The 27,363-nt window shown below is 41.7% G+C and overlaps 1 protein-coding gene across 7 annotated transcripts in view; it reads right to left on the reverse strand.

Annotated features, from left to right (window-relative positions):
- Window positions 1–27,363, reverse strand: part of mecom (MDS1 and EVI1 complex locus) — a 125,710-nt gene that overhangs the window by 70,895 nt on the left and 27,452 nt on the right. For all 7 annotated transcript variants that reach the window (XM_089014044.1, XM_089014041.1, XM_089014042.1 and 4 more), the window contains exon 2: window positions 6,330–6,685. In XM_089014044.1, coding sequence (XP_088870170.1) covers window positions 6,330–6,685 — 356 coding nt within the window. The remainder of the gene's footprint in view (window positions 1–6,329; window positions 6,686–27,363) is intronic.

Below are 27,363 nucleotides of genomic sequence, written 5' to 3' on the forward strand. Positions count from 1 at the left end.
AAATATAACATTTGAGTAATATTTTCCTAAATGAGGTAATTTGTCGAATCACTTGCCTCACTGTGGCGATTACCATATTTTCCGGTGTATAAGGTGCAACCAAAAGCTTTCATTTTCTGCAAAAGATGACCCTGCGCCTTATACGCACGTGCACCTTATATGTGAAGTAATATTGAGCCACAACAGGCCTCGCAATTACTGTAAGCAGCCATCGACTTAATTTTCTCCCGTAGAAATATTGTGTAACCCCAACCTTTAGTTTAGCACCTTATAATGTATGTGCCTTTGGAAAACTGTTATATATTTCTTTATTATTTTTTTCCTTCATTGAAGGTGTGCCTTACAGTCCAATGCACCTTATATATGAAAAAAAAATGAAAATACACCATTCATTGGGGGTGCGCCTTATACACCAGAAAATACAATATTTTTGGATGCCTCGTAACTGATTGGAAAATATGAGATCTTTTTTTGTGTGCATTTGCTTCAGTCTAGACACTTCACATTATGTTCTTGAACCTTTCTTGAATGAGTCCCCAACTTGATCAGCCCCCCGTTGAGTTCACAATGTCGTATGCATGTGTTGTACCTCCCACTCCAAAGCATCAGTGGGACTTTTGTCTTCATCAAGGCAGGTCAGATTAACTGGGACTAACAATACCCCCCACGGATTTATTCAATCACTGCTCCTTCATCTCTTTGTTTTGCGCTCTTCATTCAAATTTGGTCTCCCCATTCATTTCAAATCTGCAATGTCTCTATGACCTTTGCCCTGCGCCGATGAACGCCTCCTTCACCTGGCTTTGTTTGCGAGCTATACCTTCCAAATGCCAGGATTTCCACTCACGGCCGCCTTTATCGTTCGGCAATTCACTCTGACTTTGTTCAGTTAGTTAACCTAGCTTCCCCTCCCTGCTGAGAACTCAAACAGAGAGAAGAAGAAGGAGGAGGGTATCAGGGGGAGATGATGAAGGATTTGGTTAGTCCATTTAGGACATAGGGGAAATCAGTAGTCAGTGCGCTATTTATCCTTTTTACTGTAAGAGGACTTTGGACAAATTGTGAGACGTGCAATGAATGTTACCCGTGCTTGCAGTCCACACCGCACCCTTTATTTTAGAAAAATATCCTTGCTCTTTTCACATGAGATTAGAACGTCAGTCACCCCTACTGCGAGACACACACACTGGCCTCCACCAGCACCAAAAAAACAACAGATTAACCCAAAAGAAAAGGATTAGCAAATTGAGAGTCAGGACGATGAACCCTTCGCTTGTTTTGTCTTTGGGATTTTCAATGGACATCACTCCAAGACAATCAAGCTCTGGCTGCACTGAACAGGCAGCTCATCTCTCCGAGACACCTCACGGGCTCCTAGTGAGACAAAAGAAGACCCACATGATTGAACAGAGGTTGAATACTCAGCATCAACAAGTTAGAGCCCTTGGACAGCTCACCTCAAACAGGATTATGGCCAGTCTTTGTCAAAAGAAAAATACATACATAAAAATTAAAAGTGGCCCGATGAAGAAATTGCACTGATGAAATGAATGAATGTAACTATTTAATTAAATATGTACAAGATGTTGTCACATAACTTTCTAAAAAGAAAAAAATAAACATCATGGTCTGAATTACATTATTAGGTATGAAGAAATGTTATTCACCATCTGTTCATTTCGGTTTTCTACCTCCATGGGAATTATGGATGGATTTGTCTTTATTATTCTCGCAGTGGAGAAATTTACATTTCATGGCAGCAAAGTGATGAAAGGAATCAAAGTAGAAAAATTAAATACATGAGCTGCTGGAAAGGCAGCCACTGGCGCGGCGCCGTCTTGGAGTCAAAAGAAAATAAAAACTAAATAAATAATATGACAACACAAAGACAATATGATAATACAAAGACACAGAGAGTCATTTATTCGTAAGCACTTTCTGTACCCTCTATGTTACATGAAGCAGTTCTAGATGAAAGAGGAGAGGATCAAAGCGTCTTTCCACCAGTGGATCAGGGACATCATAGTGGAATGTGCACGTCGACTACAAGCTAAATGTTAAAAGCAAACACGCAGCTGTAGCATCCATTGACGAAAAGAGATCTGTCTCACATCTCCTGTCCCAAATAAATCCACTTCAATTCCAAGCCGCAACAGTTCCACATACGCATCGGCGCTCTGCGCGGATGCTCCTTCTTATCGCGGGCTCCTCAAGCCATGCATCCATCCAGCCGCAGACTGTCCAACAGCACCGACCTTTCCGCTGAACAAAGCGGGGCTGTGAAGATGCTGCCCATTACAGGCGCAAAAAAGCACAATGGCCCCAGAGGTGTCCAGTGATGACCTCCCATTCAAAAACAGTACTGGCATAGTCATGCTGCTGAAAAGGCGCAAAAGCTCAGCACAGTATCCTCCTTGATGAATGTCGTGGTCAAAAATGCTGAAAAACAACCCGTATCCATTCCACACGATGCACAACAACACAAAGTGACAAAAGAAAACACAAAACAAGACAAAAACAACAACAAAAAGCAAGGCTCATGAGAGCACTTGCTGACGGCTGCCTACTCGGGCACCATCTTGGACTCCTATAATTATTCTGTTGGGCATGACTCTACTCACTATTACTACTTTTACAATCATAAAACTAAATTGCAAATGTGAAGAATTATTTTTTCATTGTAGGATCAATCACTAGTAAAATAAATATACATATTGATAGGTGCATGAGTGACAGACAATTTGATCCATCAAGCATGTTCCCCTTCTAAGCGTTGCTACGAGTTGAACCTTCTTCTCTGACAGTGGATGGGATGTGGCCAGGGCCTCTGGGATTAAGGGGCTTTTCGCAAGCCATGAGAGTAGTTCTTTCTCCTTGTGACAGAGAGAGGTGACAGGCCGTCAGTGCACAGGGGACAGACATACAGACGGCCAGAGACATCTGCATTCATTCAGGACAGCGGCTTATCCATGCACAAAAAAAGTCTTGAAACACCCTCAAGTCCACACTCCCACACTCTGTCTGAGACCCATATGATCCTGTGATGACACATATGCTAATCAAAGAGAGTATTGTTGACTCTGACAGTTAGGGTTTGGAAAATACTGGAAGTTTATGTTGTAGAGTGTAATAGAATGTAATAGCTGTGCAACGATTCTCCAAGTGTGATTACATCTGTGCTTAATAAATAACCGCAATAACGGATCAAGTCCCTGAAAGTGCAGACGTAAAGTGTGCAAGTCATTCGAAGACTGTACTCCTGGCTAGCCATAAACTTGCTGTTGCCTGTGAGGAAAAAAAATGACTCGAAGCGAATTGAAGTACAGGAATGATCTAGTTCACACGTTATAAAAATGTTAAAGTACTTAAGTTGACAGCAGTTTGAAGGATGTGTGAGCAGGCATCTGCCTCTCCTCTTTCCATCCTTTCAGGAGGTTCAGGAGACCAGCCAGAGCCAAGAAAGGCCTGGCCCAGTCACTTAATCCTCTATTCCCATTCACTATCACTGCTAATCTCCACCACCAACCTCCTCACCACCAAAACTATCGCCTCCGCCTCTAACTAAGAGAAGCATAAAAGCTTTTAAGAAACCCCGTCCCGCCCATGCCTACCTTCCCATCCCTTCCCGCACCCCTAACTTACTCCGCCCATCCTTATACTGCAGGAGGCGCCCATCTTTTTAAGAACACGACCCAGAAATCCCACGGGGCAACAGGTTTTTGGTTGAAGCCAAAGACTCATTGAGTGCTGTATAACTCTCTCTCAGACTTTAGCTCCCTTTCTCATTGTTGGTGCTTACTTGACACAAAATGAGTTGAATTTGAATGTGCCAGATGACAGAAAGAGACGGAATAATATGAACTTGTGGACGGCATCTGAGCATTGGCATTATTGTATACCAAAAGCCCTGCAATAATAATAATAATCATCATCATCATCATCATCACCATAATAATAATCATCATCATCATCATAATAATAATGATTACACACAGACCACATCAGCGCCAATGATTGAATATTTGTGAATTTCTTTCTACTTACTTTCAGTGCAGATATTTCAAATCCATTATGTTTGCTGTCACTTTAGATAACGTCAAGACAATTTGGCGAAAACTGATCTTTTCAATGGAAACTGCATGACATTTAGAAAATGCACATTTGTTAATGAATATCTCTAACCCAAAATCTTTGGCCTTTTATCTTGTGTCATTTGAAGCTACTGTTCAACTACCAAAATTTTACCACTTGAAATGTTTGGAAAAAAATATGATTTGATGGCCCGCAAGTGTTTTGCAGGCTAATATTTGGGCCTGTTATGATTTTTCACAGCTGTATTGGTTGTTTGACTACAAATTTGAGTAACACTCCACTGTGAGACTAATAAAGGCAAATCCAATCCAATCCAACATCACAATAAACCGAGGACCCTCTGTACAGTAATACCCACACAATAGTGAGTCGTCTTGCATTAGCAGTCCAGCTCTAAAACAGTGGAGGTAAGCAATCTCAGTCCACTGGACCCCTTGTTGCTGCTTCTGTGCCTTTTATTTACTGAGGCTATCTTTCCCATAAGTCACCATTCCTGTATTCATAAAGCATCATGGTCCCCATAACTCACACTTCCCCTTTATGAATAAATCTCATAAATTTCAGGTGATGGTGTTGAGGAGCTGTGGCCTCTCGGGTGACAAACTTCCCTCGATCTGTCAAGACCAGCCACCAGCCGCTCGGGGCTTTTCATCAAGCGCACCAGATGGGAGCTCCACTTTATCGTTCCCCGGTCGGTGACATCACCTCACCATGCTGGATTTGATGATGAAAGCAAACATCTCTGTCTTAACTCACATTTGCCAAATCAATTTTTGATTTCAAAAAGGCTTATTGGCATATTGACGGCGGGAAGGAGGGAGGGGTGCTGGCAATGGGCAAGGGATGGGTATGCGAAGGGAGGGTGGACGTCCAAGAGGCCTTTATCGCATTTACCACATTTAATGCAGGGATGTCATCACTGAATATCCATTCTGAATAATATGCATTTCATCATAAATTCTTTACAACTAATTTTTTTAATGGAGAGACTTATGGCTCACTGTCAAGATGGTGATTAAACACAACCCCATCTCCCGCATTCACATATAACCTGGCAGAGAGATAGATAGATAGATAGATAGATAGATAGATAGATAGATAGATAGATAGATAGATAGATAGATAGATAGATAGATAGATAGATAGATAGATAGATAGATAGATAGATAGATAGAGAGAGAGAGAGAGAGAGAGAGAGAGAGAGAGAGAGAGAGAGAGAGAGAGAGAGAGAGAGAGAGAGAGAGAGAGAGAGAGAGAGAGAGAGAGAGAGAGAGAGAGAGAGAGAGAGAGAGAGAGAGAGAGAGAGAGAAAACAAGAAATCAAGAAACAGAGAGAAGGTGAGATCCAACCTTTCGTGCAGTGTGCTGCGACTCTCACAGCTGACTTTGGGACTTTGTGAGAGAAGTGGGGTAAATCCGAAAATGGTCACCCGCCAATTGCAGAGCCCATATAGAGAAACAACCATTCACACCAGTATTAGCTATTGCTAATTTTGAATATTCACATTAATCATGTTTTTGGAACGTGGGTGGAAACCGTATAGGAACACAGAGTAATACCCATGTAGACAAATAGACATGACAATTCTACACAGGAAGGATCTGCAACTGTGTGTGTGTGTGTGTGTGTGTGTGTGTGTGTGTGTGTGTGTGTGTGTGTGTGTGTGTGTGTGTGTGTGTGTGTGTGAGTGATTTCCAAATGGGTGAGAATCTATCCAACAAAACTTGGTGAAGCTTAGACCCCTCCACCGCCTCCATAAAACCAAACTGGTCCAACAACGACACACAACATCTAACCTTTGAACTTTTCCCGTGACCCTATCTTCGATTTGCTCTGTCGTCTGACCAATATGTGATTTGCCAATGGAGGCACTGGTTCCCTAACAAGGATTTATGGCATTTCATTTTAATTGAGTTAAGAGCACAATCTCATCTGCAATGCTTTCAATGATTCGAATTAAATGCTATATCAGTGTGAAAGAAATAACCACCTGGTGGTGCAAGGAACTAAAAGTACACACGGTGAAATGGGAGGGAAAATGCACTATCCAAGTGTCAGTGATTTCTCTGTTACTTTGGCTGCACAAAACAAAGAGGATATAATCACAGCTGTCAAAGTGCTTAGTAAGATATTCGCTCAAATCGACAGTGCCTGCCAACCGTGAACCAAAGGTTACTCCAACAAAATTTGAGTCAACATATTATCTCTCTACATTACAACAGACTTTGTTTTCCTACCTGCCAGCCTTGAGTTGGGTCTTTGAGAGAAAGCGTTCGCTCGCCAAGGTACGGTCCAAAGCGTTCACTGACGTAAAGGTTCCTGCGACTCCAGATGCCAAGAGCACCTCTTAGAACAGCTGACTGCTGCAATTCAAAGTCCAGGGGAATGGTTAAGTTTTCTTGAGGTAAGAACATGTCCGTTGGTTGTTGTCGTTGGATGAATGCAAGTTTATGAGGTGACGCTTCCTCTTCAGACAGCGACAGGGACGTCGGGTCCCCTGCCCGGCCCGAGGATAGTGCAGGGTCAACATCTGAGCCACAAGCATCATCTAAAATGTCAGTAGATTGACAAGTGGACTTGTCATCTCCATCATCTGCACAAATGAAAGACAACAATAGTTCTTGTGAGGGAAGTGCACGGCAAAAGATCGAGTGTCACATCACAGCATTTGACTAAGTCATAAGAAAGTTCCTCAATAAGAAGCTTCCTCAGCATGAGGTGTTGTGTAGAGTGGGCGTACTATAATGCCTTAACTATGTTTAAAGGGAGGTTTTTACTGGTGTACTAAAGAATGGAGGGAGCTCTAATATCTTGATAAAACATTTCTTTCCTTTCTTTGTCACCTTGACTGCATCAGATAATGTTCTCAAGACAAACCAAGCCTTAATTACAGTGGGGCCTCGGTTTACGAACGCCTTGCCTTATGAAATTTTCGTTTTACGAACATTAAATTTATGAAAATTAAACCTTGGATTACGCACTACTTTTTGCGATACACACCCCCACCGCGGCGGAGTAATCTTCCGCGGAAGAACACCAAAGCGCATGAGCGAAAAGCGCCCCAGCCGGCTTGCCTTTCCACACCCCCTTTCTCTGAATGCACACGTCGCTCCATAGCGAAAGAGAGAGAGAGAGAGAGAGAGAGAGAGAGAGAGAGAGAGAGAGAGAGGTCGATCGCCTCCAAGGAGTTTTTTTTCGAAATACTTTTGCTTTTTTGAAAAAGAAATAGACACCACAGGCTCGTGTTCAGACTAAGAAGACACAAAGGAAAATTACAGTCGAGGAGAAGAAGGAGATTATTGAGAAACACGAACAAGGTGTGCGTTTGTCTGATTTAGCCACTTAGCGGATATGCTGAGTCCATTTCAATGTATATCATTGTGTTCAGCTGATAGAAAAGGCTTGGCATGATGTTACCGTTCGATCCTTGAAGGCAGCATGGAAGAATTTGTGGCCCGCATGCATGCTTGAGAGCGACTTTGAAGGATTTGATCCTCATGACTCTGTTGTTTTGGACGACGTTGTTTCCATTGGACAGAACATGGGACGCGAAGTGGATGCAGATGCCATCGAGGAGCTTGTTGCTGGCCATAATGAGGTCCTCAACATACAGGATTTGATTTGCTAAGTGGAATGATGTGCCTGCTTTTATTGAACAGTTCCATCCAGAAAAGACTGTGGCTATGAGAATCATCAACATGATGAATGATAATTTGATGCCTCAGTTTCGTAAGACCTTACAAGTCAGAAAGCAACAGGTGTCAATTAAGAGCCATCAACGACCATCACAAATGTAAATAAAGTGACTTTATTATAAGTGCAGTGTATTTCTTTCATTACAATACAATAGCACATTTATTATACATAGAATAAGGTATGTTGTGTGTAGTTTTAAGGCTTATTTAGCTGAAAAGTATATTTTATGGAGACCTGGGAACAGATTATTCTCATTTTAATGGTGTCCTATGGGGAAAAAAAATGGGATACACATTTTTCGCCTTACACACTCTGTCTGGGAACCAATTAAGTTCGTAAGCCAAGGTCTCACTGTATTATACTGTGATGCAAAATAGCTTAAGTTCGCAATTTCAAAATACTGCACATGGAATGTGAGCAACAGGATCAAGTGTTTATGGCAATGAGATGAGTTGATACCCGGGCGGGTGAACAGAAGTAACTGGGCATTGTACTTCTCTGACTGTTTTATATTTCCTTTTCCTGAACTTGAGCTTTGTCATACAGTGAAAACAGAAGGAAGCGTACAGGGGTTAATTATGAATATGGTCAAACAGGACATGGGAAATAACCTTTCAACTCCCACAGGGGCTTCTTCAGCATGACATTTGGGTACATTACATTTTTATTGTGACTTTGTTTCTTTCATTACAAGGTACTCATAATTAATTACATCAACTCTGTATCAAACCCCAATTCAAAAGCTTTGGTCTGTCTGTTAAATTCTTCCACATAAAACGTGTCTTTGCCTGCCTTTACGGAAATTGCTTCGGGCACTACAAAATTGTCTTTCTTGAATCAGAAAATCACATTCTGTTATTGTTTGTAGGGCAGCATTTTCTCTGTGTAATATTACCACCATGTCACAGGTCCACGGTTGGAGTCTATTAACCGCAAATGGGTATTAGATCGCGGATTAATCGATTGTTGACAGCTTTTTCCATCAATTCCTCCTGATAACACAGTGATCATCAGTATGAAAAAATAAAGAAATGAAACTGAAATAAAACATCAATGCCAATAAAGCGCTAATCAAAAATCACCGGGAAGCAGATGTGATAATTTCTGATGACCAAGGTAAATAGTGGAAGGAGGAGACACTCCGATACGGAAATGATCCACAGGAAGTGGTCACTCCCTGGTGTGCATCTGTGGTGAGCTGTGCCTAACGTGGGCTGACAGAGTGCAGAGTGCTAATGAGGCTCAGCAACCCATCTCTGGGCTCAGGAACATTCCTGAATGACTGCTGATGTGACACTGCCTCACTGTGTGGTAAGCCATGGAACCTTTAATCCGCCCAAGGATACAAATGCATTACTTGTTCACCGAGCATGAAGCAACTTCTCTTCTGAATAACTGGAAAGATCACTGTGATTTGCCAAAAGTGGCTTTGACCTCAACCGCCAAAGCCCAACTTGATACCTGAACAAAATCTCGCGCTTTCAATAAATTGTACCCTGACATCGACACATTGAGCTTGCGTAGCATATGTTTAGGAAATGGTTAAGTGAAGCAAGACTAAACCAAACTGGGAAACTGTTGAAACCGAATGGTCCTCAAAAGAAGTCAGCCTAATGACACATTGTGTGTAACAGGGTTATAGTCCAGAATGTGAAACTAACCATATGGGAGAGGGAAAAAGAGCTTTTATAGGTAAATGTATCTCCGCCTCAGCTTTTCCTCCATTGGCATTTCCCCCTCGGATCCTTGTATGAAATTTAGATCGGAAATGTCCTTGGTCCACTATTCTCATTAGGAGCATTTTGACCTGACTGTACGTATTGGTAAGGTAAACAGTCACTGCGAGCAAATTTAGACTAAATGTTGCACTTCCATGTGGAGATAAGGCAAGAGCTCAGACACAGAAGGTGATACAGTTACATATATCAATATGCTTTTTTTAGAATACTTCCACTATGTACATTTTTTTCATGAAACATTTTGCACAGTACACCTCAGTCTTCTGACATTTTGTATTATGTCTGTATTGTGCTTAGAATATATATATATATTTCTCTTTTCACCCCCACCCTCAAATTGCTGCCCTGAACTGCAAATGTCCCTATTGTGGGACTATTCATGGCGTTTTGATTCCGATAAATACTCGAATGAACATAGCAGTGTATATTTGTCACTCTCTTCTCTCAGTGTTGCTTATGACCACAGGATGGTACCGTTTTATCCAATCTTTTTAATAATTTGAATTGCATCTAAGATAGCTGCAAGTGGAAACTGACAGTCACCACAATGCAGGAAGAACAAAAGTGTCAAATAAAAGCGTGGATTCGAAATAAAATATGTCAAAAGCTTAATAATACTGTAATAAGAATGCATAACATTACAAATGCAACATTTTGAGAAACAAACCATTTTATAGTATGGTAGCTAAAAGATAAGAGTCCCAGTATTTAAATATCTTTTAAAGTGTATTTTAAAAATAACTGCATTTATATCATCCTTTTTATCAAATAGGTCACATATTTGCATTCAATCCCATATCCATACATTTTTATTCACAAGAGAAACTGTTATTCACACATCTACTATCTGCATAGGTGGAATGATTTTCACCTCTGCCACAAGGTGTAGGACGCACTCATAGATCACATGATTACCCGAGTCGCGAGGAGGGCTGCCATCCTCAGGGAGTGAATTCAAGATGATAGAAAGAGCTATTAATCACTGTGACAAAGCCCCTAATGGAGGTGTGACCCAGCCACTGCCGACGGGGCGCACCCACGGGACAAATGGATACATATGTTTACAGAGCCAAATAACCTACTTGTGGACGAGGGCTACCCCCACTGTCGATGGCACTGTCCCTTTTTGCTGTCCCCGTTTCTTTCCCTTTTACAAAGCCACTTAGGTTATCGGTTGCTTTCATTTTGTCCGTGTAATGATAATATTTCAAGTTGATCATCGCTGGGAATAAGCTGAATGAGTTGATTCACAGGGGTATTTTTATCACTATTTTTTATAATAATAATAATTCTAATAATACATTTCATTTCTAAGCGCCTTTCAAAACTCTCAAGGACACTTTACAGTCACAGGATGTTTTTCTGTGGGTGAGCAGCGGCAGCCACACACACCAGCGTTCACTCAACCGGAAGTCACTCAAATAGATAGAAAGCTAGCCAGCTAGCTAATAGATACCTAATATAATATAATGTAATAGCTAGCTTGCCAGAGATAGCTATTAGCTAGCTAGATAGCCAGCCAGCTAATTGATAGCAAACAGATAGCTAGGTAGCTCAACTGTCATAATATAATGAGCTCGCATCACGGGTGAAAACAGTCGAGTAACGTTTAGTGTGCTTGGTCGAGTCTGCATGTTCTCGTAGGCATGCTTTTATTGTGAAAGCTCATAACGATCATGTGACAAAAAGAAACGGAAATAGCTGGAGGGTGGCTAAAGGCACACAATGATGATTGAGGCCCGCGCTGCGGCTAATATGCAAACACGGCAAGATGACTGACACCGCGTCAAGGCCGTTGGAGGAAAGGCATTCCGTGACTTCCTGTTTTCTGCATCTTCGGCGGTGGGAAACATGCGGCTCATGAGCCTTTGTGACTCCAAGGGAACAGCTTCCATTTTTTTCCACGTTGTTCCTGAAGGGGTTTAAAAATGTTGAGCCCATTATTGAAACCAAAAATGTTGACACTGCGGATAAAAGATGCAGAATTGTTCATCCATTAAATAACGACCTAATTCACACACCCCTCCTGACATCAAGAGAAAGCACGCCCAACTATTGACGAACAAGGTTTGAAGATCATGAAATATCAGAAACAGAATCAGAATCATCTTTATTGCCAAGTATGTAGAACACACAAGCAATTTGTTGTTTATGAACTCTGTGACTAATGAGAAAGGACCTTCATGTTCATTTGTAGATATCATTTATTTCCTGTGAATGTAGATAACTAGAAGAGGGGATGTGTGTGCCCATTGCAAAACCTAATCACATATTTTCCCCTCCATCAGTCAGAATCATAATTTTGAACCTGCTCCCTTCATCATTTTGTAGACTGCTCGTTTATCTGCATGCCTGGAAAACCATGTCTCCATCTGAAGGGCAGAGGTGGACTTACCATCAGGCGAGCACAGGCAATTGACTGGGGACTGGGGATGTGTTTATAAGAGCTGTTCATTTCTGAAATTGTGTCTGTGAGCAAACCCTTGTGTACTTTACAAAACAGCACAGCTAATTGACATAATAACAACCTTAAAGAGCCAAAGCTGGAAAAGTTCCAAAGTATTACCTTCAAGCAGTGGCTGAAACATCAAAGCCAAAAGGTAGGCATAGTTACAAAAATGTCATTATTGTCTTGGCTGCAAGCTTGTTTTCCACACTCTGGGCTTTGCCTCTGGAAGGAGAAGCGAGGTAGAAGAAGAGACAGCTAAACGCTGTCTGGAATGTATCGGTGATTGCGCCCACTGGTTGTCATTCTACTGAATAGTAGACTTTCGACTGGCCAGGAACTATATGAGCCAGGAGTGTGGCTTGAACACTTTGATGAGATGGATGAATCCAGACAGAGCCAGATATTTGCAAGAAATGAAAGAAGGTGTGTGTAAAAAGTAAAAGTCGTGATTCTTTGGGTATTTTGAGGCAAGTATGCAACATACATGCTTTTATGACACTCTGGTGATCCTGTTTCTATTTGTCTGTAATAATACCAATTTGTCTGTAGTCATACCAAGCTCCGAGCTGCCTTTAACTCATTGACTGCCAAAATGTTCCATTCCAGTGCCAGGGTTTTTGTCATTGTAAGTCAAATTCCAGGACCCACAGAATACTGAGTTTTAGGACTACATAAACATTCAATGCAGCGTAAAAAAATCTTGGTCTTTCATCAAAAAAAAGTTGTTTCGTAAATTATATGGATCTGGAGTTATAAAAGCTCGAATTGAGGGTGGTTGTCCAAAATACAATGCAATACATACATATTGGTTTATATAGCTTTAACAACAGCTGAAGCTGTAACAAAGTGCTAACATGGACAAAAGACAAATCCTGCCCCCTCGTGGAAAGGAGAAACATTGCCAGAGGGCTGACCAGCGCTTTATTGGCAGTCCCAGCAAGAAAAACCGAAACCCAAACAAATTCGGGTATGGTCCTTCACGTCATATTCTCAAATCCTGAATAATTCGGGAAAGGCAGTGAATGAGTTAAAGTTACTATCAGGCCGACAACTGGGTGTTCGGATTATTAAACCTTGCTCATAACTCCACGTGGTTCAGTCGTCCAGACGTGCTTGTTGATAAACATATTTTTGACAAGCACTCTGAACTTTGTCTACCTTTGTGAGATCCAGTCCTATACAGACTGCTTTGGAACATAATAAACATGAGATATTTTTAATTATGAAGCAAATTGCATGATTCATTCAAGACACTTAAGATGACCCAATTTGCGACAAAGCTAAAAAATTATTTTGAGCCAAAATACATTGAAATGTGTGTGTCAAATTGACAACCTTATCATTTGAGTGGGCTGTGACCATGGAAAAATGTGGATATCCTCTGAGAAACAACTCATATTGGCCCAATCCAAAACAACATAAAAACAATTCCAGCGAGCCCCTATCAGAAAGGGGCTGCTGTTCATTTACGAAGCACTGTTAATTACAGTGGATCACTTTGTGCCTCCATTCCCTCAGCAGGGTGGAGGGGCTGAATGTTTTGAGCGCGCCTGCCCTCAGGAGAAGCAATAAGCTTCCTAATTAACACTCTCTTTGTACTTAATAGGGGCCGTTGGACAATATTTACTTTTGCAGGTCCAGTGGGGTTGACGAAGAGGAAACCGCATGTACTGATTGAGCGCAACAGTTTTATTCAGCAGCCGTTATTTCGATTTACTTTTCCACGTTTGCTGTATTCATTTCCTTCCAAATTCTTGTTCTAAAGAATTAAATAGTGCAACCAGCAGCACTTCTCAAAAAATGACCGTTTGAAAACTTCAACTTCAAATTCAAACACAGATGCATTCACATGCATGTGTGCACACACTCAGAGTAACAAGTGCACAACGCAATCTTAATTGATGAGCATCGTCTATTCGTTTTCGCAGCTCCGAGTGACTCAACTACTACCCCAAATGGAAAACACTTCATTTAGGCCCCAGACCCAATTAACATCTCACAGGAAGCTAAAACTCGGAACGGGTCCCTCTGTGCACACTTTGACACCTAATTAATTAGCATTAGTTGTGATTAATAATAAGGGGTCTTTTAATAGTAAATCTGCAGATTCGATGGCAAGCTGACACAACAAAGGCATCTGTGTCCATGGCGGGATTTATCTGGCGAGCTGTCCGAGGTGGGGGAATTTAACATGTTTCTCACAGGCCTGACAAATGGCCTATTAATTATCTAATGTCTGACAACAGTCACTTGATAAAGACGTATGTTTGGACAAGGAGCGGAGAGGAAGATGCATCAGAGGAGAAAGAGGTACCGAATGTGTGCGTGCACTCAAGAATTATGCGAATTTAATTTCGGGAATAGAGAGTGACTAAGCCACTGAGATAATCAATACGAAAGACTAACAAAGTGCATTCATTTTTTAATGAAATGCAAACAAATGGGATACTGCTAAAAATACAGATAGAAAAGCGACACACACGCTTGAGCTAAACTCAATAGCCCCAATGAAAAGACAAGTCACTGATGGCATTTTCATCTCTCTCTGTCCAAAGTGAGGAATTTAGCCAAATAATCTCCTCGCTTGTTTTCATGAGATACGATCTCAGTTGGACACTCAAGTCGATAGCGTAGAAAGTAAAGAGCAAAACAACATAACAACTAAATTTCATGGTGTGAATGAAATCCATTCATTGGCTGGTGTATGGACAAAAGGTTATTTGACATCAAAGACCGGGGCCAGGATAGAGATGATGACGGACTGAAAAAGCCGACAACAGAATGTAAGGGAAACAAGCCGACACATTTATTCTAAAGCCGAGCTGTAGAATTCCATCACATGTTTATTTGAGGGAGACATCTGGAGAGGAGTTCAAGTGCATTTGTTCAAGTGGTGATTATTGAATGGGCGCAAGACATCTATTTGAATGACTGACAGCATTTCAGGTCAGATATACTATAGTGCTGGGCCGTCAAGGGCAAGGCCTTCTCTGCTGGCCTATAAATATCAAAATCACAGATTAATGTTAATTCTATTTTGTCCATGACTTTTTATGAAATAATTCCTAATTGTTTTTCAGTTTCCTTTCATTGCTCTTCTTTTGTTGCGCTGCATCCAGATGTGCTTCGTATTTAAGCATTTGAACAATCACATTTCACCCATCATTTATTACGAGGGTCAGAAATCTACCTGGATGCCTTCACCAACAGTTCTGCAGGCTCTGGAGCATGTAGTTCACCAATGCTTTCACCAATCAGAGTTCGAGTTGGCAACTCAAGGCCTTCTGGAGTTTTTGCAAATTATTATTAGCTCGTCACATGATTGGCTAGTTACAAGACAATCAAAGTCGCTAGTGATAAGAGCATATTGGCCAGAGCTAGCACAATGTATCTGTAGCAAGCCATATAAGCGAATATATTGTGTCGATATAATTGTGGTTTTGTCCACCCACAATGGCTGAAGGAGGAGAAGAAATACTCGGCCACCATTTTCTACCGGGGACAAATTATTTGTGTGTGCTACATACTTGGCAATAAAGATTATTGTGATTCTGATCTGAAATGGATTTGTTTGCAGATATACTCTTAAAGCCATTTTCAAGATTGGCACCGCCCTATCCACGGTCGAGGACGTGCACACTGCAAGAATCCAAACAAGACCCTCCGCACCCTGCCCACCACCTTCTCGAGACTAATGCATATCCAATCCAGCTACTGCCCTCAGGCAGGCGTTACCAATCCATGCGCACCAAATCCAGCAGGCATTTAAACAGCTTCTTCCCCCAAACCATTAACTCTCTAAACAGTAACCCAAAAAGAACTGTATAGTGCCTCCATTGTTCTCAATTTTTTGATGATACTAGTGCAGCGTGTTCTACCGCAGACAAATTCCTTGTGTGTTCGACATACTTGGCAAGAGAGATGATTCTGATTCTTAAGTTGGACTTTTCAAGAATAGATGGACCTCATTAATAAAACTTGGACAGCTCCGAAGCTAGCAAAAACAGCAAATAATATTAAAATTTTATGAGGCTATGAATCCACACATTCATAGTAAAAATTCTAACAGTATTTCTTACATTTCTCGAAATCATAAATTATTTCCTGGCTAACGACATCCTCGAGTAGACATGTAGTAAATAACACCACACTTGCAGCTGTGGATTGATTCAGATGTAGTACTTCTGAAGGCCAAGGGCTGAAATGCATTGTCCGCCACTGACTTTCTACAATATTCTATCAATTCCGCCTTTTGCCACATTTAGCACTCGTCATCTGTAAAGTCTTCTGAATCAACATGTCATATCTTCAATAAATATTTAATTTATTTTGATTTCTTTTACTTTCAAATGGTCGCCTCTACCGTAACGTGTACACACATATTGGTGTTATTTACCACCACATTAACACACACATACACATGCACACTCACACTTACATATACACCATTCCATGCCATGGCTGGGTGCCATGACGCGCTAATATCATTATGGCCTACAGTTGTGCACATTTGAGAAATTGATTCCTTCGATGAAATGTGAGTGAGGCAGGTCCAAGCACAGCAGAAAGGGACATATATTATATGGTTACTGACATACCCCCCTCCTCACCCCTCCGAAGGGCCCCCCGGGTACCACAGCACCAGCTTCAGCCCTCCCCAGCCGAGCCAGGTCATTAAAAGAAATGATAGCATATGTGCTTTGTTTACCTTTGATGACTTCATAATACATTACACAATTAGACTGATTTGACAATTTCCATTATAGTTGATAAAATATTTATGTAGGCCTGAGGATGGGAGATCTTATCAAAAGGGAGGGGGCGCAGCTCGGTGGTACAGATGGGAAATCTGCTCACGCTGGTAAATGTGTCCGCAAATGCCAAATTAACCCGGAATGTACGGTCACCCTCGATGTATGCCATGGCGACAATCAGGTCCTGATATTCGGCGTAATCAAAATGAACATTGAGCTTTGTTTTGAACGTCATTGAATATACAGTATGAAAAGGTCCATCTGGATTTGTTCCTCATGAGATCAAGTGCGGTACAAACGAAAAAAATATGAACATGAGCCAAATTTGGAAGGGGTGCACTGTGGACGATACAGTATGTGTATAGATGTTGGCTTTTGACACAGGTGATCAATGCAAATCAAACACACTTCATGTCCTGGAATTGCACAGCAAGCCTTGTCCCCGCATTGAACACAATAGTGGGCATTCTGCATAGCAAATTATGACCTTGGCAGTATGCCGTCCACAACTTTTCCATGCAATAGAATTATTCGCAAGACAAATTTCTGGTTGCATGAAACATTAGATTTTGATTTGGCAGGGGAAAAAAAGCAGAGAGATTCATTCGTACCACCAATAGAAATCGTCAATTATATCATCAAGCTTTGGCTACAACATTTTATTTTTTCTCGGAGGAAAACAAGTTATACATTCATCCGTCAGCCTTTTTCCTTCTCTTATTCCACCCTCATTTGATCACAACAGCCCCCCTTTTTTCTCACCTGTCTCCCTCTTTCCCCCTGCACACATTTCCACAAACCTTTTTTCTATGTGCAGCCACTCCACATCCATCACAAGCTAGAAATTTAAGGAGCCAAATTGGCCTCATCTGTCTCAATGTTGGATGCAGATGGAGTTTCTTCTGCTGAGGGAGGCGCAGTTAGTCACCCCGCCTGGCTCTACCCCTCCAATCTACTCTTTTAAGAACGAGATAGACTGCTCCGTGATAGAGCCACGGTATGTGCTGGCTGCTTGGATGAAGAAGGCAGAGTGGGTGAAGTGACCACTTCACTGACCACCCACACCTCACCCGAGTCTTGAAATCACACCTTTTGTTGGGATTTTATTTTCCATTTCATCATCAATCTCATTTCTATATTTTCCATTCATTCATACGCATGAGCGCGGCGCACGCGAGCAGCAGCGGCCGTGGTGCAGCCTGCGGGATCATTGCGGGCAGCCTGGTCAGAGCGTGCTCGTTAATAAAAGCCTAAATGAGGCAGCATGCATAAAACATGAAGCGCTGCGTGCTGCCGTAATGAACTGCTGCTCCATAATTGCATCTCAAAGCTGTAAAATGAAGACAAAATATTTGAAGAGGGGTTCTGTCACCTCTCTGCAGAAGCAACACTAATCACAGGCTTTTCACAGGGCCCCTCGGGGTCCACCCCTTACAGAGAGCAGGGGGTAAATGCCCAGGGCGGCAAAGCTGGCCACACTCCTCCCCCCCAACTAATGGGACATAATTGAATAATTGCTGATTACAAAATAAGGGGAGGAGGCGTAATAACATAACAGTGTGTGTTATCGCAAATGATACCATTGGGAAAGCAAATGTAATTAAAAGGAATATGAATGAAGATTAAAATATGTCCTTATTAAGCAACAATTCCATGAATTCAGAGTGAAACGCTATTTATTGTCTAAAAAAATCTAAAACTTTTATTGGGTTAGGCGGAAAATGTTGCAATTGACACTTTGACATAATGCTAAAGATAAAAAAAAGAGTAACGCCTATATGAAAACAAATAAACATGAAACGCCCACAACAAGGCATACAGTGACGGCGCCCGGAGACAGGCGGGCTTCCAGATGAGCGATTGGAGTCCCACCCAAGGGTGTCACCCAGACAGTTAGAGAGTCTCTGTAGTGACAGGGTGGTTGCTGAGACATAATGAAGGTGCTGTGGCTGTCACAGGAGGTCAGTGCTGATCACACTACCCAGCTGTGCGGGGTTAAGGACACATGTAATGAATCCCACCAATGACAAATGGCCTTAAAGTCCAAACTGAGACATCTGACAAACTCAGACTCATCACTTGGGCACAAACACGCATACACACTTATACCGTCAGCTATACATACGAAATCTCGAAAAGCACACATATTCTGTTGTGAGGGATGGCAGTGGTTCGGGTATATTTTAAGACAGGTTACGAAAGTTTACAGATCTGTAAAATGCTATTTTTGGCATTTCTTTGGAATACTTCCTCCAATTCATCTTTCCTCCCGATGATGGCAATTACATCTATATACCCGGCCACACAATATCTGTCACCGAGGGAGCTATTATATCAATAGATTTTTGAGATTATGTCCTGAACCACTCCACGACAAGAAGATATTTTGATTGGATTAAATTGGATTAGCCTTTATTAGTAATGCAGTCGAGAAATTTACATTTCACAGCAGCAAAGAGATGAAAGTAAGAGGAAAGGAATAAGTACAAAAACAAATATGTTCTTACATCTAATGCCAGTAAACCATTATCTCCTTCAAAGACAACGGTACATTTGTACAGTTGATAGGGACACACAGTATAACAATTTCAGAAAAAAAACTAACAAATGATCTTGCACCTCAACCTCAGCTCTACCCTATGGGATACATGATGGTACACTGAAAAAAAGAAAAGATAATGGGCCAATTTCTGGCATGGCAGCACAGACAGTGGAATGTCATGTCAGGTTTGAGATACCAATGACAGTGACATCAGAATCAAAATCATCTTTATTAGCCAAGTATGTAGAACACACAAGGAATTTGTCTCCAGTACAACAAGCCGCACTAGTATCATCATAAAAAACCCATGACAAATAAGTATGGAGGACACCAATAAAGGCTAATCTAATCAAAATCCCTAATGTCAGTGGAACCTATCAGGAACAACTGTGAGACAATGTGCAAAGTATCAAGCAAACAGTGGTACAAGTGAGTACATAGCTTGAGCTACAGTGAGGGAAGTTGCTGGAAAAGGTGGTGAGCAGGGTGCGCAGGGTCCAATAAGATTTTCCGCGCTCTTGTCTTGATTCTTACAGTGTGCAAGTCCTCAAGAGTGGGTAGGGCGGTGCCAATGATTTTTTTCCCGCCGTTCTAACTGTTCATTGAAGTCATATTTTGTCAATTTTTGGGGCGGCCCTGAACCAAACCGCGATGGAAGAACACAGGATTGATTCGATGACTGCCGTGTAGAAATGTCGTAGCACCTCCTGTGGCAGGCCATGCTGCTTCTTTTTCTAACATTTGATTAAAATTCTAAAAAATGTCCACTTAAACGCAAACAAGTTCATAAACTTGCTTGTAACACTGTAGCATCAACAAAATAAAAAAAACTTTTTCAAAGTAGTTAAGGGTAAATTGTGTTTTCAGCAGACAATGTAGAAAGTGAAAGAGATGGTTGGACTGTGTGCCTGTATTTGCTTGTGTGTGTGTATTTGCGCGCGTCTGTGTGAGATGGGAGTTGAACTATATTGAGAGTGACAGCTGCCAAAGGCCAGTGAGATTGGGGTGGGAATGCAAAACGACAATGATGGAAGCAGAGGAACATGACAGTAACAGCAAGCCAGATTAGACGGAGAGCACATGTGAGATCTGAAGCCCCCGGTTGAGCATCGGTACGACGGTGATGGGGGTGGGCGCCGGGTTAAGGAGATGCACCGTCTCATCGAGAGTGTTTCGGGCAGCAGGGGAAAGGGATTTCAATCCTCGCTTTGACTTCTCTCAATCAATCAAAGCAAAGCCACTTTTCTTTTTTTTTGTCACTGTGATTTTGTTCAAGGATAATAAATATTCAGTTTTGATTTTGAATAAATCCTCTGGTAGGGCAATCTCGTCAATGTCTTTATTCATGTATTTATTTATTCATGCATGTATATTATTAGTATGTCTTATGTATTGGTTATTATGTATTGTTTGTGTATTTATTATTTATGTATTTATTGGACATTTATTTATTGTTTATTGTGCATGTATTTATTGTTTATTGTTTAATTATTGTTTATTGTTTATTATCAGTCGATGAGAAGGTTTCTTCAGCCGTCATCTGTACAAAAGTGAAGGTTTCGGACGTTTCGCCTCCTATCCAAGAGGCTTCGTCAGCGAACTAAAGTCTGACTGGTCGTATCGGCCCCATTTATATATCCCTAATGTCCAGTTGGCGCCGGACACAGCTATGATAGGTCCCTTTCATTATCTGATTGTTCCTACATTCCTGACTAACGATTGGCCTATTACACCCACTCATTATCAGGTATCTATTATCCATTATTTATTCACTTATTTATTCATTCGTTCATTTATTTATTTTACTGAACGAAAATGTGTGCAGCAAGTGGATAAAATGTTTTTTTATTTGTTTTTTTTACTGGCAAGAGTGTCCCAACTTTGTCTACTAAAGCAAGCAATTATAGTCAACGGTGTTACACCACTAAAGTACTTCTGAACCATTTCATACATTGACAACCCTTCAGTAAAATACATGGACAATAGATCCCCTCCTCACACCCCAACATTAAAGCACGGCTGGCAATTAAGATTTGACATTTTGCACTCATGCTTGCAAAAATCAATGGAGCTCACACTGTAGACTAAAAGAACTGCACAACTTTTAAAAGCAACTGCCATGTACTTAGATGCAAATCAATTGTAATTAAAACTGAACAAGTGTTCCGCTTGATTCACTCAAAGGTGGCGTTGCTCATTAAATCCATTTTCGTCAGTTATCAGTTAAAGGATTTAAACGACGTCCAACGTCTTCTGCCTCCTTTGGGATAGCGCTCGGCGCCTCCGGAACCGCTTGGTAAATTCACTCTTGCTTGATTTGCGATCAAAAGCCATCCAAATTAAATATCATACAATTAGCTGTTTTGTGTCATTCTCCCAAACAAACTGTATTAGGCGCACTTAATTAAACATTCATATTCAAACACACTAATCAGTTTGCAGCAGAGTTGATGCTTGTTTTTTGTATTTTTTTCCTCACATGAAACACAAGAACGAGCCAGGTCGGGCCATCGCCTGCTCATAAACATGAAGGTGTCATTTGCATTTGCTGATGGAGTGTTCCAGTTTTTCATATCCCTCATTTTGCTCTGGCATCAATCATCAGCAAGGGGGGTGAGGGCAAAAACGGGCCACAATTAACCCTCCAAATCTGCGCTAAACAAAGAGTTTTCGCTCATTTACAGATCAAAACGCCACTTGTCCATTATATCATGGAAATGGAGGTGGAGTGTTGCACTTCTGAAAAACTCTATAATTACCAGCTGTTAATTGCACACTTGTGCTGTCTCACTTTTAATTAAAAAGAGAGGCTCGTTGTCGGATGATAAGCAACGGTGGAGAGGCAATGGTTTAATCAACAAAGCCAGAGGAATTTCTTTCTGCTGGGGCCAGAGGCAGAGTGGATAAATCTTCAAATAACCCAGGGAGATTAAAACGTGTCCATTAGGGCCAGTCAGGTTTTATTTGGGGTGGACGAAACGAGGTGCATTTGAAGTTGTCCCGCCGCAGAGTCCTCGGCTAAGCGCAGCTGGGGGTGTGCGACTAATCAGCCCGCTGTTAGCCCTGAGCGCTCAAGTGGAGGAATTGGACTCCGCTGGGGGTGACGAAAGGAAGGGAACCGGGGGAAGGACAGAGTGAGTCAAGTTGAAACGTCCCTGTCGCTTTCTTCCTATTTTCCTCCCCTTTTTCTTCATTGCGTGCCAAACTTTAAAAAAAAACTACGCAGTTCAGGCATCCCGATATTTACTCGTATTTCTGTACTGCTTGAACGGTTAAGGGTAGTCAAGCAGCTGACAAGGGGTGAGCATGGCGGGAGACACCACGGAAAACCGACACACTTATTCACAACTTTTTCCCATTATGAGTCTTGGGTGAAAATTAAAAGTTATACCTGAAAACAAGATACACAAGCACAGGAAGAATAAAATCCTACACAGAACGGCCTAAACCAAGATTTGAACAATGATCCGGATTTTGGATTAACACACCCCTGTGATGCAACTCTTTCAATTTTAAGTTCCTTGATGGCAAAGTGTCCTGATCATCTTGTATGTAAAACGTATTTAATGAACTGTTAAACAGTCTCATTTAATTCATTCACGAATTTATTCTGGAATCGAAAATACTTCGTAGAATGCAATTCCCGAATTTGCCCTGGTTTTGTTTTTTCATGCTTGGGTGCCGACAAAGCGCTGGCCATGTCCTGTGGCATTTTTCCCTCCCACAAGGGGGCAGCATTTCCATTTTTGCCATTTTAGTGCTTTGTTCCAGCTTCAGCTGTTGTTAAAGCACTACTATATAAACCTATATGTATGCATTATATTGTATTTTGGACAACCACCCTCAATTCGGGCTCCAGACCCAAATAATTTAGGAATTACCTGTAACTTTTTGTTTCTGATGAAATATGAGAGTGAAAGGTGTCTTACAGTGTATTGAAGTTTTATGTAGTCCTAAAACTCAATATTCTTTGCATCGTGGAATTTCAGTGACAATGACAAAAACCCTGGCGCTAGAGTGGATACATTTTTGCACGTGTCTGGCAGTGAACGAGTTAAGTGTGTGAGTGTATGTGTGTGAGTGGGCGCGGGGGTCCTTCTGTATATCGGTACCGCAGCCATGTCTCTATAACTCATCAGCATGTTTATATGAAAGAGACATTTACCTTGGTCAGCAAGTCAATGTGGTCATGTCTCAGGGCACCCTACAGTACTTGACTACCAGGGTATGATAACCTCGTCCAACCTCTCTTTGACCCCTACGCTCCCTCCCTGATAAAACTGTCTGCCAGGAAGTGTCCTTGGCAAAGCTTCCTCCCTCTTATGCTCAATCAACACCTGTCACCACAGTGATCTGATAACCGGGAGCTGAGTGTTCGTTCATGCTTCTTGGACACATTTTCAAAACAGCTTTATTCGGCACGTGTAAAACGAAGATCGGACAAGTAATAACAAAATCGCCAGGGGCTTCCCAGACCCCCTGTGCTTGACGACTCTCTGAGATAAAGTGCGCTGGGTTTATCTAAGGAAACAGTCGCTGGGGCAAGGATGGACTGGCCTCACTGACAGATTAGTCCAGCACAGGCCCACTTCCTGCCTGCTGAGGACACTAATTAAAAGGCAGAACTGACACCACAATAAGAGCTGACAGTTGAATGCACTTAGAAGGGCTTCACACAATCCAGCGCTGTGTCGGGACTGTTGCCATGCCAAGACATAAATTTCATCACATTAGCCGGCACTTATCTGATGTGACAAAGTTAACCTGGATGTTATTTAGGCGCAAAAGTACAATGGAAATTGTGAGAAAACTGTGAGGCTGCGGATTTATCGTGAGACCAAGTGTTTTATATGAAATTTTATCAGCGCATCTCACTCTTCTCCACTGCACCCCCCACCCACTGACAAGTCATTGTTCACGTGGACATTTTCCCAATGTTAAAGACATCCTGTGTACAAACGTGGATTGTGTCTCTCAGGTCATGGTCACTCACACTTAGTCCGTATTTTTCTCCGCCCTTAGCCTTAGATGCATATAACCTCTGGCCGCATGAAACATTTAACACAAAGTCGAAAAAGACAGAGCGCAGTGTCTAGATCGCTTCTCTTTCATCAATTATTAGCGTATTGAGAAATCAGACTGGTTGAGAAATATTAATATTTAACTCATTCACTGCCTTTCTCAAATTTATTCTGCAATTGTAAATATGATGTGGAGCACCATTGCCGAATTTGTTTGGGTTTTTGTTTTTCTTGCATGGGGGTCTCGATAAAGCAATGGTTAGGCCTCTGGCAATGTTTTTTTTTTCATTCTACTAGAGGGGCAGGATTTGCCTTTGGTACAGCTGCCGCCACTTGCACCTTATATTACTCCACACCTATATAACTTGGGAATTAACTCTTTCGTTTGATGAAAGAAGAGAGTACAAGTTTTTTACGCTGCATTGAATGTTTATGCAGTCCTATAAATCAATATTTTGCGGGTCCCGGAATTTGAGTGAAAATGACAAAAACACTGCAGTGGACACATTTTTGCACCTGTCTGGCAGTGGATGAATTAACCAGCACTTTTATTTATTTTGAAATAGGTACTTTCAAATGGCAGTCATGCCAAAAGGTACTATATACTATGCAACATTATATTATTGATTTATTATATTTGATTGTATTTTTCTATAAAAGTGCTTGCATGCCATTCACTGCAACAACTTCACCAAATGAAGTTGAAATGCGACATTACCCCGAGGGCAAATTTTCAGTACAGGTACACATATTAGATGGAGTTGTTTTACAACACCCGCCTGAGCTGCGACATTGATTTCGTTTGAGCCTTCCGAGAGGCCTTTAAAAAAAAAAAGTCTTTCCAGGAGTGCACAGTGATGTGTGACCCACGCAAGCTTATTTAACAATGCTGCTTTGTGGTTATAGAAGCTCTGTTTTCTGCACCTCAGTAAAGAGAGCAAAATGGGCCTTTTCTGGAGTTGCCTGTGCTTGTACCAGCGAGCAGAGAATCCTCAGTGCTTGTCCGTCTGGGATATCCCAGAAGAGGAGAACAACAGACAGCCTCCACCACTCGTCTTGGCCATCCATCATGATGCACCATGAGTTGCAGTCTTGAAAAGCACGCAACCAAGTGGATGCACACGACCACAACTGGTAGGGGATGGAGAGGCAGGGTTGGCCATCTCGTGCCTTATAACTACTTACGGAGGCTAAAATGGAAGCGGTGATGCTGGTTGTGTAAGAATAACTCCAGGTGGTTCTTGGTGGGTGTGCATTGCATTTCGAGAAATATATTGCGGTCTTATGGTCTTATTCAGTTGATAGTATTTTCCAGGTCATACAGTATTCCAAAGAGAGCAAAATGAATGACATTTTCATGAAGCATTTAACGTAATGTCACGTGCTGTTACATTACAAATTTGCAGCATCAGCAACATGATCGGCGCGGATCTGGATGCCCCTCAGTCTCGCCGTCTGGAGGAGATGACAAGAGGTGCTTCCCCCCGTTCTGGCGCACCGGGGGAATTTCCGCCGAAATGCCTTATTTTATTGTTATAATTAAATATTTGCTACTTTAACACAAGCTGCGATCCGCCTGGCAAACTTTTGCGAGTATAAAAAGTGAGCCTTTTCTGTAATGTCCGTCTGTTTTGTTTTCAGCCCTAGCTAGAGTGAAGGACGTTTCCCTCCAACAGGTGCACCTGTTCCATGTTTACTCAAAAAGCCTGCCATCTATTTAAGAACTACCAGGCGGCTTCATTTTAACGGATTATTGACCTTGCTTCTTTTCAGAGTCGCTCTCATCTAGTCTCACACAGACTGGACTTATTTGTTTATTTGTGTGCAGTAACTATGCTCATCCGCCAATTTAAGCATCATTTAACCTTTGTGAGGTACAATAAATCAGTTCAAAGAACAAAGTAATCAAAAAACAAACAAAAATAATGTAATAGCACACACAAGATGATCCATCAGATTTTCAGATTGGTCAAGGTGAGGATTTTTGACAGGTCACTTCATTGTTTCCCCTCCCAAATTCTTTTGGTGCTCATCATCACCGAACACAACATTCCAAACAGGTGGATTCGAACACAACTGGAACCTCAGCAGAATAAGCTGTTCAGGAAAAGGTCTGTCACGATTTAGGCTGAAAGCACCATGTAAATTACGCTGCTTATTCTGAAAAATGTGTGGTCTTCACAAACTGGGCTTGTTTTCAGATTAAAATAAGATTCAGTCTTCGACATTTGAAAACAAGTCTGGAGTTTGGTATAAGATTAAAGACCTTGGCCAGAGGCATTCATCAAAAAGAAATGGCCACCATGCTTCAGATGTGTAACATATGCGATATTTTGATGCAAAAAAGAAGCAGGAATCGATCACATTTGCAATCAAAATGTCTTCCACCTATAAACACAAACACCTTCCCAACCAACGAGCAGAAGGGTGCTGATATGAGTTGTCGTGAGCAAAGACAGGAGCTCTCTGTCTGTTCAGTGTGTTTCAAGTGTGTTTAAATGAGTGAAAAGTCAGTTATGGCTTCCAGATGGGGTCTAGTTTGATCCGGATGATTTTGACAGGCGGAGGACTTTGATGTGCTGTTGCCTATTACTGGCATTACAGGGAGACACGGATATTTCTCCATAATCACTTCCAACTCCTCCACAGCAGTACAACTACAGGCTGACCACACCAGAACTACGAAGTCTTGGTGGAAATGTGCAATTTATACACCAGGACCTCTCAGGTCAAACACAATCTGCCGATAGACGCACGTATTTCACACAAGATGATAATAATTAACAGAACTGTCAGCATTTAGAACGTGAAAGCAATTTTGATCAAATATTTTGACTCTCATACAAGATTTTGAAGGCACCTCTCCGCTTCCCGCTAATCATTTTCCTATGAGAGCACCCTCCTGAACCCCTCAACGTCTCCTCCTCATCTCCTTGTTCTGTTGAACTCCAGAGAGGGATGAAGAGCGCAGGAGTGAATCAGGTCGAAGTTTCTCTCTTTATCGCCAAAAGGAAAGGGGAATGCCAAGAGGCCGATGCCTTGAAATTCTCCTGTTTTGTCCCTCTCTTGG

This window comes from Hippocampus bargibanti, linkage group LG14 (assembly GCF_051943395.1).
Source record: "Hippocampus bargibanti isolate YZ-2025 linkage group LG14, ASM5194339v1, whole genome shotgun sequence".
NCBI classification, from domain to species: Eukaryota; Metazoa; Chordata; class Actinopteri; order Syngnathiformes; family Syngnathidae; genus Hippocampus; species Hippocampus bargibanti.